The sequence below is a fragment of the Coptis chinensis genome, chromosome 9 (genome assembly GCF_015680905.1).
Source record: "Coptis chinensis isolate HL-2020 chromosome 9, ASM1568090v1, whole genome shotgun sequence".
Classification (NCBI taxonomy): Eukaryota; Viridiplantae; Streptophyta; class Magnoliopsida; order Ranunculales; family Ranunculaceae; genus Coptis; species Coptis chinensis.
Genome location: NC_141464.1, coordinates 66,652,274 through 66,666,916, shown reverse-complemented (window position 1 = coordinate 66,666,916; position 14,643 = coordinate 66,652,274). Strand labels below are relative to the sequence as shown.

At 36.1% G+C, this 14,643-nt stretch overlaps 2 protein-coding genes and 1 pseudogene across 2 annotated transcripts; 2 read left to right on the top strand and 1 right to left on the bottom strand.

The window, feature by feature from the left end:
- The first annotated feature begins 4,397 nt into the window (after positions 1-4,397).
- Positions 4,398-6,721, top strand: LOC147477486 (pentatricopeptide repeat-containing protein At5g50390, chloroplastic pseudogene; annotated as a pseudogene).
- Positions 6,722-7,384: 663 nt separating this feature from the next.
- Positions 7,385-11,945, top strand: LOC147477485 (uncharacterized). The gene is made up of 7 exons (XM_086586024.1): positions 7,385-7,409; positions 7,863-7,980; positions 10,195-10,245; positions 10,360-10,378; positions 10,984-11,051; positions 11,159-11,225; positions 11,319-11,945. The coding sequence occupies exons 1-7, from the start codon at positions 7,385-7,387 to the stop codon at positions 11,343-11,345; spliced, it is 375 nt and encodes a 124-aa protein (XP_086442150.1). The 3' UTR covers positions 11,346-11,945.
- On the bottom strand, positions 11,902-12,717 carry LOC147477484 (putative histone H2A.3). Its single transcript, XM_086582092.1, has 2 exons — positions 12,331-12,717; positions 11,902-12,245 (listed from the first exon to the last, which is right to left on the bottom strand). The coding sequence occupies exons 1-2, from the start codon at positions 12,517-12,519 to the stop codon at positions 12,030-12,032; spliced, it is 405 nt and encodes a 134-aa protein (XP_086438218.1). The 5' UTR covers positions 12,520-12,717; the 3' UTR covers positions 11,902-12,029.
- Between the last annotated feature and the right edge of the window lie 1,926 nt (positions 12,718-14,643).

Below are 14,643 nucleotides of genomic sequence, written 5' to 3'. Positions count from 1 at the left end.
AAAATTGCATTGTAGGAAGATTTGCGTTCATTAAAAGAAAATCAATGTTGACCGCCTTTATCCATGAGTTTGACCGTAAAGAAACTCTTCCGACCGAGTTCTTCGCTGTTCCATCAAAACCGATTATCGGGTTGTTATCTGTGACAATCAAATTTTCTGAGAGTTTCATGTCATTATAACAACCTGCAAAAATTACACTAGCAGAACTTCCAGTGTCTATCATGACACGCTGTACTCGCCATAGACCAATGTAAGCTGTGATAACGACTGCATCGTAATGAGGATGATGAATGCCAATTAGGTCTCTGTCAGTAAAACATAGTGGGCTTGGTTCGATGGTTTCTATCGAAGTTCCTTCAATAAAATCGGCTATTTATGTGATATAACTCACGAAAAATCCCAACTTTTCTCTTTGCTCACATTTTTGTTTTGTGCGTGACACGTCGTTGATTCTGGTGTGACCAGCTTTGATGACGTTGTAACTTGAGATTGACAAATTCTGTTGAGCGCTTTTAGTGCTTAAGAATTCCTCTAGCTGTCCCTTCTCTACTAGCTTTTGTATCTTTCCTCGTAAGGATCCGCATTGTTCGGTTTAAGTGACCAAAGTCATTGTGGAAAAGACACCATAGATTTTATCACGCCGTAGACTTTGTACCTTCGGGTAAAGGCATTGGAGGGAAAAGCAGATTATACTTTTAATCTTTTCATAGATTGAGGCATATTTGGCATTCGATTGAGTGAGCTTCATCTCTTCTCGAAAATTGTTTGTTTTTAAGATCCTGCTTCGGTTGTTGAGTTTCCATTGTGCTTTGTTTCTGCTTGCTTTTGATATCCGTAGATTCTTTTCCTCTAAAATCTTTGTCCCTTGAAGCTCGTGCTGCCGCATCTATTTCAACATTGATGAACTGTAGCGTTCGTGTGAACAAGTCAGATTTCGTCTGGGGAGGATCTCGTTACCGAAGTTATATATTCCGTTAGTATCAAAACGAGAGCTTCTTTGAATGCATGAATGATCATCATTGCCGCACATCCGTGGACCCTCGCTGATTTGGCTAAATCGAACAACGAATTTTTGCAAGTGTTTCATCTTTCTCGTTGTTTTGTGTTTAGCAAGATATTGACATCTTTGGGCCGAGTCCAATTATGTTGAAATCGATCCGCGGAACCGATCTGCTAACTCCCCGGAAAGATTCGATAGATCTAGCCGGAACTTCCGATAGCCATCGCAAAGCTTCCCCTTTTAGGGTTGCCGAAAAAGTTTGCATAAGAGAGCGCCATCCTTACGCCAAAGAACTAGCCGCTTTTGAACTCCATAACATGGTTGTTTGGATCGCCGCTTTCATCGCTTCATCGTTAGGGCAATTCGGCCGTTTGAAACCTTCCTCGATGTTCTCGTGATTTTGTATACGCCAGAAAAACGCCCAACGATGTCTTCATTTACCGCTAAGTCTTTCCAATGTTTTTCCTTTAGATCAAGATTATTCATTGCCTTTTAACGATGTCTTTAATAATCACGCTTCAAGATATGTTATTCCTTCATTTGTTTGGCGATGGACGACTTGTGGTTGAACTTCTTGACCTTGTGTCATATCGTCTCGCCCCCGCTTGTTGCCCCTATCCGAAACCTTGGGTGCTCTCGATCATGCGAGACCTATGACGGAAGTTTGAAATGTCTCGGTGCACCGGAGAGTAATCTATATGATGAGTGTTATCTCTATGTCGTTCTTCCAAATTGTCTTCTACACCGATTCCTTTCGCTCAAGTCGAAGTCTTAGGTCGCGGATTCGGATCTTGCCCGAGGTCACGCTTTCGATGCCCCAAGTGAGTTCTAATGTTGGGTGGTATCCTCCGATCTGACCGCCGTAATGTGCTGCTATTCTGGCTTACGAGGTTTGTATTACCTCGGTAGTATGGCTGGTGGCTTGTTCAGTGTGAATCAGACTCACTTGGGGAGATGCGACGACTAGTATGTGACCTGTGATGTTGTCTATCACGCCTGCTATTACGACCGTTGACATCAGGAGTCCTCAATCGCCTTAATAAATTGGTTGAAATATGTCGTGGCCTGGATTGATTTGGACGATTTTCAGGGACATCATCAGTGGTTCGAAATCTTTCGCTATTGCTTTGCAAACGGTGGAATACACTGCTGTTTTCTCCCGATCTTGGGATTCTTGATGGAATAGATGAAGCAGTATCATTGTTGTCTATCTGTACTTGCTTCCCTTCATCTATTTGCTTCTGCAAGTCCGCATTATGCTCCTTTTCCCTTCTAAGTTTGTTACGCAGAGCTTCCAGGGTCATTTCTTCATCACCTGTGTCGTTATCATTTGGATCTGCAACCATATTTTCATCTGCATCCGATCCGATCTGATCCGGATCGCATCCGCCGCGAATTAGTATCATTAGGAGGAGAAGATACCGGAGCCCGTGACCTTTGGAAATTTAGATCCGCTACTGCCTTGGTACTGGAAGCAACAAAGGTGGAGCTTGTTGGTTTGATGCAACTTGATCGACACGAACTTCAGCATTTTGTTGATTGTTTCCCTCTGATGGTTGTGCTCTTGCCTGCTTGTTTGCTAGAGATCTTGTTATAGTAGCCATTAACAAAGATTGAGAGAAATACGTGGAAGAGAGAACGTTAACAAGAACCGCAGACGGCGCCAATTATGTTTGGGTATGAATTCACCCAGACACACTATTGAATCTGCAAGGGGAGATGTTGTATAAATAATGAGACTGTGCCTTAATGGTCGCCTCACGATCCGAATATGTATCCGAATCAAGTCTCTAAAAAACGTAGTTCTTTGTTAAGTGGAGAGTCCTATTTATAGAAACAGAAAATAAGAGTCCCCGGACAAAGACAAGGACTCTTACTAGATAGGGCCGGTTAATCGAACATGTGACCGCTCAGTTTGACCGGGCCGTCCCGATGTCTACTTCATAAGTGAGCCGTCCAAGTAGCTAACTAGACTTGTGAGCCGTCCAGGTGGCTAACTGGACATATGAGCCGTCCAGGTAGCCGAGGATCGGTCACTTAGACTTACTATAAAGACTAAGTCCCTAATGAGTTCGTTAGCCAGGGTACGAATGTGGACGTACGTACAATATATATATATATATATATCTGAATTAAGTTTCTTTTGAACTACAAAATTTCATGTTCAGTCCGTTGAAGTATGTTCAAAATAATTTTTGTAGAGTGAATTTGACACAAATCTTTTTCTATTTTTTATTTCGTGTCTTATACTTTACCGGTTACGTTGAAGTAAGAGATGAGTCAGGTGTGCCGTCATGAGTCGAACAAGAACAAATTAACATTTGTTGATATACCTTACAATGTGCAAAGGATTGCTCAAAGTGTAGTTAATTGTTGCAGTGAATATTCTCAATTGTATAGTATGGTTCAATTACCTGCCCAATAACTTTGGTATATTTGCAATTTGCATAGGTTTTCTTTACATTTTCAATGTCAACAGTGGTTGTATTGCTTCAATATCCCAAAATAACAAACACAAAGAAGGTTTTGCCAAAATTCTTTGCGACATGGTGTTCATAGGCGTGTAGAGATAGCACCAAAGATAAAAAGACGACAACATAATTTGTGCCTTCATGGCTAAATGGAGTATATCATATTCATATTTTGTAATTATATATATATATATATATATATATATATATATATATATATATATATATATATATATATATATATATATATATATATATATATATATATATATTTTTATTTTATTTTATTTTATTTTTTATATTATTATTATTTTTTATTATTATTATTTTTTGTAGTTTATTTTATTTTTTTAATATCGAAAACTAAATCATTAGGAGGGTGTATATACATGCTAAGGATACATATTGCCAAAACATGTGTGATGTATAAAGTTTGTGGACAAGCACATTTAATGTATCATATTAGTCAAAATTGTTTCGGTTGGATAAATTTTTCACAAGTGCTTTTTGTTTTTGTTTTATTTCTTGAAATTGTGAAAAATACATGAATTAAAATATATATCTTCAAGACAAAAAACTGTACCAAAATCATAAAATAATGAATCAATAATTATTATTTAAATAAGAGACGAACATAGAGATGATGTTTGTTAAAACTGTGGCTAGGAGAAATATTAGTGAATCTAAACAAAAAAAATAATAATAAATCAATCAATAATATTAAAAAAATCAATGCAAATCAAGAAATTCAAAAACAATCCGTGCCAAAGGCACGGGCATTACCTAGTATATATATATATATATATATGTGTGGGATGATGATGTATCTAACTTTACATTTTTTTTGCCTTGGATTTACCAAGCACAATTAAGTTGACAAAAGTCAAAACCTTTAAAACAAATAATGTAGATGTAAAATTGTAAATGATGCAACAGTTTTTTAACTACTTTTCAACTGTCCAAAGAATTTTTCTAAATGGCGAAGCTTACAATGTTAACAAGACACCCACTCAAAATGCAAATTTCTCTACACTAAAACAAAACGTCTCTTCCATTCTTCCATATCAATGGAACTCCCGTTATCTCATTTCCCAAACATCTCATTCGACCACACTACTACAAAAAACAGTAAAAAAAAGTTTTCTTTTTTTTCAAGAAAATATACTTCCCCTTTAACTTTAATTAAATGTTCATCTAATTTACAACCAAGACCCAAGCCAAAACCAACTCAAAACATTGAAAAACAAGTGTCCCATGTTAGGAAATCAACTTCTGGTTTGTGTAATGAGATAGAGAATCTAGTGAGGTTTAGAAAGTATGGAGATGCATTAGAGTTATTTGAAATAGTAGAATGTGAAGGTGATTATTATGATGTTGGGGTAAGTACTTTTGATGCATTAGTTAATGCTTGTATTGAGTTGAAATCTATTAGAGGTGTTAAAAGATTGTATAGTTATATGGTTAAAACTGGGTTTGAACCAGATCAGTATATGCATAATAGAGTTTTGTTAATGCATGTGAAATGTGGTATGATGATGGATGGGAAAAGGTTGTTTGATGAAATGCCTGTTAGGAATGTTGTTTCTTGGAATATTATTATTGGTGGGTTAGTTGATTGTGGTGATTACGAGGTTGCTTTTGATTTGTTTTTGATTTTGTGGAGAGAGTGTGGTGATGCGGGTACTCGTATGTTTAATACGATGATTAAGGCTTGTGCGGGTTTGGGACGTGGTAATGTAGGGAGGCAATTGCATTCTAATGCATTGAAGATGGGTATAAATGAAGATGTGTTTGTGTCATGTGGGCTGATTAATATGTATGGTAAGTGTGGTATTGTTGAAGATGCTCAATTAGCTTTTGATGAGATGCCGGAAAAGACTTTAGTTGGATGGAATACACTTATATCTGGATATGTGCATAATGGATATATTGAGAAAGCACTAAATTTGCATTGTGAGATGCAGGATTTGGGTGTAAAGATGGATCCCGTTACTTATTCGACAATTATTAGCCTATGTACGAGGTTGGCTTCAGTCGAAATGCAGTTAAGCAAGCTCATGCAGGTCTAGTAATGTAATGGATTTGGGTCTGATTTGGAATCTAATACAGCTCTTGTGGATTTCTATGGAAAATGGGGTAAGATAAAAGATGCTCGTCATGTTTTTGATAGTATGCCGTGTAAGAATTTGGCATCTTGGAATGCTATGATTATGGATATAGTCACCACGGTAAAGGGATTGAGGCTGTTTTGGTGTTTGAGCAAATGGTTCGAAGGAATGGCTCCTGACCATGTCACTTTTCTTACTGTTTTATCAGCTTGCGCACATTCAGGCTTATCTGATAGAGGGTGGGAGATTTTTGAGTCTATGAGTAGGGAATACAAAGTGAAGCCTCGAAAGCAATGCATTATGCCTGTATGGTTGAGTTATTGGGCAGAGAAGGGCTCTTAGATGAAGCTGTGGCATTGATAAGAGAAGCTCCATTTAGACCTACGGAAAACATGTGGGCTGCTTTGCTGAATGCTTGTAGAGTGCACAAGAATTTAGAGCTCGAAATTCGCAGCTGAGAGGCTCTATGGCATGGAACCTGAGAAGCTTAGCAACTATGTTGTGCTTATGAATATATATAACAGCACCGGAAGATTGGAGGAAGCTGCTGCAGTCGTACAGACCTTGAGAAGAAGAGGCTTAAGAATGCTTCCTGCTTGTAGTTGGATTGATGTTAAGAAACAGGCTCATTGTTTTCATTCTGGAGATAAATCTCATGCTCAAACAGATGAGATTTACCAAAAATTAGACAAAATGATGCTGGAGATTGCAAAACATGGTTATCTTCCCACCAATAAGTCCTTGCTTCCTGACGTGGACAAACAGGAAGAATGGATTTCATTTTACCACAGTGAAAAGCTGGCCATTGCTTTTGGGCTCATTAGTACGTCAGCTTCGACGTCATTGCAAATAGTGCAGAGCCATCGAATCTGCAGCGATTGTCACAATGTCATTAAGTTCATAGCGATGATTAGCAGACGGGAAATTGTTGTTAGGGATGCTAGTCGTTTTCATCATTTCAAAGACGGGAATTGCTCGTGTGGGGATTACTGGTGACTGTACACATATTTGATTGAGATAGGTAACACTTTTGTCATTCAATGAACACTTTGTATCCTCTCTAACCTTTCCAATAAGGATTTTAAACTTAAATTGTAGCTCTACGAAATTATAGAATAAACCAATTTTGTTAATTTTTAGTCTCTTTTGAGTTTGTGGTCGGTTTCTCCTCAATCTTCATATATTCTGATTATACATACCTTTTTGAGTTTGCATTTCTGCTAGGTTGTGTATAATTCATATCATGTTAATTGATACTGTAACAGTGTATGTGCTCCATGACTCATCTCAGTGCACTTTTTAGTTAATCCACCTACAAATTCCCAATTCAAACTATTCGCACTTTCTTGAGTGATGGATGCCGAAATGATACAAAAAGTTCATATGCATTCTTTACATGTATTGATATTCTTCATGATGTAGCAGCAAAGAGGAGTACATTCCATGTTAATAGCCCATCCACAATGCATTAATCACATGTAAGTTGGAAAGGCCAGTATGTTTTGGTGCATTGCCTTATTCAATTTGAAAGTCTCTCAGTTTTTATTATTTTGTTTACTTATTTTAACGTTTAAGCTTTTAGTAGTAGTAAGAAGGGAACCCTGAGATAGTCAAAGTTAACTTCATATGGTTTATGCCTTATTGTCATTACTTACCAGATTATTGAGATATATTTACTAAATGTATTTTTAGGGTATCCTTGCCTATCCCCTTGGAAAATCTGCTTGATTGATAATTTTATCAGGTTTTGCCTTTTTTATTTTAGTGAACCTTTATGGAATTAAAATTCTAACATTTAAACAAAAATGGTGACAAGGTTGGCTGAAAATGGCATTTAGTGCTTAACGTGATGAAGTTACTTGACCTTAGGCTACAATGCTGCACAGGAAGAAAGAAATATGAATGCAGTACAAAACATTTATTTAGAATATCACCAAGGGTCTCACAGCTGCAACCATGGGATGATCCCCTGATATTCTCAGCCAAACTATATCCTGGATTTAGAGAACCAGTTAAGTCTGATATTCTGAAACTTCGATTTTGTAATCCCTATTGTCTATGACCTCCTATCAATATCCACAATAATTTGATCACACTTGAAGACCTTGCCTCTAAATATTATATCACTACGTTTGGACCATATTACCACACCACTGCAGAAGAAATGATTCTCAAAAGTTTCTTCCCAACAGAACCACCGCAAGCTTTCAGCCATTGCGGGAGAAAGTGCTGGAGAGATGTTGAAATAGCTAACATGTTTGAGATATCCAAAACTCCATTAAGGATCTGAAGCCAGACTTGCTTGGATCAAGGACACTGTAGAAATAGGTGGACTGCTGCTTCAGCGGAGAGAGCTGCAAAGGAAACAATTGGAAAGAACATTCAAGCCCATCTTGATCAGGTGATCTAGTGTTTAAATTTTTCCATGTAGCCCAATCTCCATTATTCATCTTGCAGTTACCTCTGATTAGAAGGACGACATTCCTCATCCATTTGTTCTTATTCAAAATATGCTCAGTCTCACACGGAGAACTTTTGAATTGTTTTTGCCGTTTTAAATTACTCTGAGTGTTGCTTCCATGCTGGTTAGGTGTAGTAGGTGTTTATTTTGGATGTGTGGAAACTATGTGTAGTTGGTCTTTAGTTAGTAAGCCTCTTACTGAAAATTAAAATAGCTTTTGTGTGTCGTTATACAATTTCTATTTCTTCATCTCTTAGTAGATTTTGTTTGTCCTGCAGAAACAGGTGGGATTTTACCTAGTTATTAAAATCTAGTTTGTTTCAGAGGTGTAATATCTGAACTACCTATCTGTAATTTATCGATCTCCTTTATGCTAGGAATAGTTTTAACTTATTCCCAACAGCCCCTTTGATGGGGAACAAGGGTTTAGACTTGGAAGAAAGGATACGGAAATCCTTGATAGAAGAACTTTGATTGTGTTCCAATGGTATATGGCACCTACTGACGACTAACTCTAAGTATATTGTTCTAGGTGAATTTTTGAAGATGACGTTTTTTCTTGTTTGTATTGGTGTTGTTGTGCGGAAGCGCTTTTATTTTATTAATGGTGGATGGTGGATTGATTTCTAAATAAGAATCTAGAAATTGAGGCTCTTATACCAATTGATGGGGAACAAGGGTCTAGAAAGAGATGAAAGGATGCGGAGATCCTCAAAGGAGAGAATGGAATCAAGAAAAAGAATTGTAGAAGTTAGGGAGAAAAGTATAATAGGATTTTGGAGATTTGATAATTGATAATTGGTTTATTGATTGAATCTAAACAAACTACATTGGCCTTTTTATATAGATAAGCCATACTTGATAACCAAGAAAGAAAAATACTGATTCTAATTAAACTCAAATACGAAACTACTAATTAGATAGCCTTCCTAATTCTATAGATACCATCCTTATTGTCCTCCATCACCCTTGTATTGGTTTTTCTTGTTTAGGACGTAAGACTCACTAATTAAAAGTAATATAACTTGCTTTATGGGATTTCGACAGCACCTAATATGAGGTATGATTCCTCTTTAAGCCTAATTATCTTCAACAAAGACAAAAAGTGGAGGACTGTGAATGGAGGTGCCAGGTATAGACCAAAATTCACAAGCTTTTGACTGAGATATGTGGTATTGATAATGAGGTATCCGCCTATCCAGTGGCCTACTTGTCAATCGTTGGGAGGTTGGACCCAAAGTCTTGGGAATCAAATCAGCAGGAAAAGGGACTTTAGGGTCGTTTTATATATATATATATATATATATATATACTATTCGGAGTTAACTGTTAATAAAGTTTGAAGGAGAGATATTATTGCATAGTTTTGCTGAATAAATCATAATTCTTGGCCTTCAGTGTCACACACACACCATGCCAACTAAGAAGGCTCAATGTATCTTTTATTAGTATGCCAATTGCGAAAGATGTGATTTATTATACTAATTTAATTTTGTGGAATATTGAAAAACTATTCTTTCCAGAAGAAAACCTTAGAGATAAGCTTCTCATTGAATGCCTTTATAACTTTTCTCCTTATAAGTAATACCTCGCTCACCTATTTTTTTCACCAAATAATATTCAAGGTTTGCTTCAAGGTTAAGGTTGCCCGAAAGAGATGAAGCGTCGATTTGCCCTGTCTGAAACACTACTCCAAACTTAGAAAGGAGTTTATCAAAGATGCTGCTGAAGTATCAGCTCTGTATGGCACTGATGTTGGTCTTATAATGTTTTTTCCAACTGGTAGCTTGACCAGGTTTGCTACCATTGGAAGGTAACGATGAAAAATATATTTAAATATGTAAATGCTGTTGAGCTTCCTACCCATGATAGGACATGCTATGTCAATGTTTAGATCAAGGATAGTTTTAAGATAATCTTATGGTGACTTTTAAGAAAAAAGTATAGCCTGATAAATAAGCTTTTGAATCTTAATTTTAGTGGATTGTGGTCTCCAGATATGTGCAATTGGAAATGACAAAAAATGTTATATGCTATTATGGTAACATAAAACACTTCACACTTACTATTACGGGATAGATCTGATAGATATCATTACACAATATATCTCTTACATTAGTTTTATGGTTTTTTTGGTTTCTTTTGATTTTTTAGGATTGACAAGGACATACTCCGTCAGTTTGGCATACCTGAGGAGGATCGAAGGTAATGGTGTTATTAATTGATTCCCCCAATTTTCAAGTTTTTATTTTGACTCTACTTTGTTTATAGATTTATCTAACAAGTTCTTATGCAAATGTATCTTCTTTGCATTTGCAGGCAATGGGAAAGTGAGCAGGTAGCCCTTATACCCTTATATCCATTTTTTGCGTGTGCCAGTAATGTAGATTTGTTTTAAGAAGCATAGATTTGTTTAAAGATTTCATATTTACGAAGAAGATATTGAGTCTTGACAATGTTTAACTCTAAATTTGGATAGAATAACAATATTCAATGAGAATCTAATAATTGAATTAATCTTTTAGTTGACTAAATTAAATTGGAAATGCTATGACGCTACCCTGAATCTTGTTTTCAGGGTAATTGTAAAATGCTCGTCTTTTAGAGATTGCTTGGTGCTTCTCTTTAGAATAGGTAGTTCCAAATCGTCTCTTAAATTGGCTTTGGTTTAGTGAAGTCAAATTATTTAGGAGATGGGTCTGTGTCCTAGACACTGAAGTAGACTTGGATCACCCCTGATTCAGTCTGACATCTCTACAATCTATTCAACACATACAAAGTGGAAATGACTTGGGTCCCCTTAGTGTATTTGCAGCTGGTAGTCACTTGGCTACTGATACTCAGAGTCAAAATACTATTTCATCATCTTATATTAATCTCTGCAATTATCATCTTGATATTTTGTAGCTACGTAATAGTTTTAAATGTTTATGTTTCTATCAGGATGAAAAAATCATGCTCAAGAAAAAAGAACTTGAAGAACACAAGGAAAAACTCGAGGAAGAACTAAGGTTTGATTTGTGGTTTTGTGTGTGGTTGTATGCATTAACCATATAAATTCGTGAAAATTAACTTATAGCTTTTGGCTGAAACATTAGAAGTTTTGCATATTTGACAGGCAAATCCATCGTGAAAATCTCATCCAAAAGATTCCATGTATGGCGAATGCTATTAATGTCCCAGAGGTGTGTATTCATTTTCTTTCAAGACTTGGTGATGAGCAATATATATTTACTTGGGTATGACCAATAATCTCTATCATTTGAAATTGCTTGCAGCAGGAAAAATCTGGGAGCAGTGAATAGCCCGACATTCAGACTTAAGAGGAAATGGTGTTCTGGTCATTGTACGAGAATAAAGGAATCAGTGTTGCATTATGTGCAAACTCTTGATTCATGCTAATAATAAACAATTGATTCAATTTAATATTCTTAGATTGCTTTATAATTTATATAGTTACTTGAAGTTTGCTGGTAAGCCAGGTTAATAGTGTGAAAAACGCGAGTCAAATTCAATCAAGTAATGACAGAAAAGAAATTACCCCAATCACTGCATCTAATCTGATGAAATGATAATCACACACGATAAGCTCTCAAATAGGTTTGCCCCTGTTTACGAGGCAAAAGGCTACTTTGCAAACTCAGACTGTTTTATGTTGCCAATTTTACTTCTTTCTTTTCAAATTTTCAGTTGATTTTGAATTTTGAAATTTTCATTAGAAATGGAAGTTTCTTGTAAAAGTTGCACCCCATTTACATCTTCAACATTGGTCATAAACTCAGAATCACAGACCAGTAAAATTTACAGTAATTTATTTAGCCATACTGATTCAAACTAAACAAAATAGAATTGCAATTGTAATTTGTAGATAAACAAAGAACAGCTTTTCTCATTAACATAATAAATTTTTTTTCAATTACACTAATAAACAACTATTACTAAAACATATTCCTAATCCACTAGTAATTTCTACATCTAACGTTCCCCATTCACTCGTCATCAGCAGAAGCAGCAGCAGATTTAGTACCAGCCTTCTTAGGCAACAAGAGATTATGAATATTAGGCATGACCCCACCATTAGCAATAGTAACAGCCCCAAGCAATTTACTCAACTCTTCATCATTCCTCACTGCCAACTGAATATGCCTTGGCACCACTCTAGTCTTCTTATTATCTCTAGCCGCATTTCCAGCCAACTCCAACACCTGAAATAAATAAAAACACACAAACCCAGATTCATAAAACCAAACAATATTTTTGAGAAATTAAACATTGTGAGTAATTGGTTACCTCAGCAGCGAGATATTCAAGAACGGCAGCGAGATAAACAGGAGCACCAGCACCAACACGTTCAGCGTATTTACCAGCCTTGAGAAAACGAGCGATTCTTCCAACTGGGAATTGAAGACCAGCCTTGCTACTTCTTGATGTCGCTTTCTTTGCTGCCCCTGAACCTATTGCCTTTCCTCTTCCAGCCATTTTTTTTTTTTATTGAATTGGAAACAAGGTTTTGTGGGATGCTGGTGTTGTTGTGTTTGGTTTATATAGAGAGACTGGGGAGATTCTATTGGTTGAGAAAGAGTGGTGCGGATTGTAATCGTTGGCCGTTGATTTGGTGGTATGGAAATTAATGGTTGGATTAAAGGTCAATGAGAGCAAGGTTGGTTTATCACTTTTATATCACGTGAGTGGAGAGTTTCTATTGGTTTATAAGGAGTGACGCGGATCGTGGTCTTTAGCGGTTGATCTGATTTAATGTGGAATGGACGGTGGGATGAAGGTCAATGTCTAGATCTCGTTGGACATGATCGAATTCGGGCCTAGCCTAGGTCCAATAAGATTACATGGAAGTAGTATATTTTTTTATTATTTCTCTCAAAAATACTGAAATAGAGTGTAGTAAGACAAACCCAAACTTTATATGTGGCACTACAACACTAATCCATCAAGCCTCTTAACATTTTATATATACTAGTAGTTATAAATTTAATAGTACTAAATTGAAAAACTAAAAAAATAATCTTAGTTTTGGGTTGAATGGTATGTCCGTAATCTACCAATAATAGTCTTATTGGACAACATTTAAATTCTAAGTCCCTATCTTATTGGTTTGGATTCAAGTGGGCTTCGCCCCTGGCTCGGGCCATTGACCAATAAAGCTAAGTGTGCTCTTCAAACATTGAGCACGATACATGTATCTGCATCATGTAAATTCATAGACATTGAGTTATAGGTTTTTTAAAGCGTTAAAAGTAGGACTGGTCATCAAACGAGTTAAGTCGAGCTCATGTGTCCCGAGTGGAGCTCAAATTCTTTCGAATCAAGCTCGAGTTGGCTCATCAAGTATCCGAGTAGCTCTCGAGTCTAGATCTTGATGGTTCAAAACTATATGTTCGAACTCTATCACAAGTTTCCAATATTGATTCAACTTGTTTTATATATATAAGTTTGAATTCAAACATGGGGTTGGTTAAACGAACTCCAACAATCGTGACTCCAATCTAACGCCGCCTATTGACCGTTAGATCTTAAATAATCTACCGTACAAGATCTGTTCAATTTATTTGTCTAATATGAATAGGGGTGTTTTCGTCCCTTATTAGCAAGTTAAAGAAAAAAAAACCCACGACTCCCACTTCATTTTCTTCCCAACTCTCACATTTTTCTCTCTGGACCAAACAAATTCTATCTCTTTTCCAACTTCTTCTTCTCCAGCACACGGTCCCTCTCTTTCTCTCTCTCCCTATCGCGCTCAATCTAGATAGAAAATAAAAAGTATATCTAACTTGTTGATGAGATATGGATCTTGGGTGAAACCACCACCTCTTGAGATGAATTGAAATCTCAAGTGTTTTATCATTTGAGCTAAAGATCCCATTTTCGTTAACTTGAGAAAATGAGAGGATTAAATACCACATTTTAGTTGGCAACTTATAACCTGAATACAAATTCCAAAAAAGAAAAGAAAAAAGATCAACAATCCGTACCAATCAATCCATAGTATGAGTTAGACGAATTTGCCTGTTGAAGCTTTATTAGATTACGATTATGAGTTTCTCTACAGATTTACAGGTTTTTGTTTTATTTGTTTAAAAAAAATTCTTAATACCAGAAACGCCCCTTTATAATTGAATGAATAGATCAAATAGATCCGGTTCGTTGGATCTCGCATAATCTGACGGCCTCAATGTGGCGTTAGATTGGAGTCACGATTGTTGGAGTTCGTTTAACCAACCCCTTCAAACATAATCTAGATACAATTGAGCAAAAATAGATATATCATACATATTAAATACCAAAATAACATTCAAAGACAATCTCACAATATGAAAGTGTGATTACAATACAATTCACTAAAATAGCAATGAATCTTTATCTAACAAATATTATAAGCTAAACACATTATTGTTACAATCAATATGTGATAAATTATTATAACTCAACACACTATTATAATAATTATCCTATGTTTTAACAAAATTATGTAAAATACAAATAGTTTTGAGTAGCTCACGAGCTCGAGCTTTAAAATGTGTTCATATTTTACTCATATGTTTAAATAAGCGAGCTCTAGCCGAGCACCGAGTTGCTCATTAGCATCGA

Bases quoted from the DNA above. Each gene is read 5' to 3' on its own strand.
- LOC147477484 (XM_086582092.1), bottom strand. From the start codon at position 12,519: ATGGCTGGAAGAGGAAAGGCAATAGGTTCAGGGGCAGCAAAGAAAGCG. The intron at 12,246-12,330 runs GTAACCAATTAC...TATTTATTTCAG, and splicing joins TTGAATATCTCGCTGCTGAG to GTGTTGGAGTTGGCTGGAAA.
- LOC147477485 (XM_086586024.1), top strand. From the start codon at position 7,385: ATGGTGACAAGGTTGGCTGAAAATG. The intron at 11,052-11,158 runs GTTTGATTTGTG...CATATTTGACAG, and splicing joins AAACTCGAGGAAGAACTAAG to GCAAATCCATCGTGAAAATC. The intron at 11,226-11,318 runs GTGTGTATTCAT...AATTGCTTGCAG, and splicing joins ATGCTATTAATGTCCCAGAG to CAGGAAAAATCTGGGAGCAG.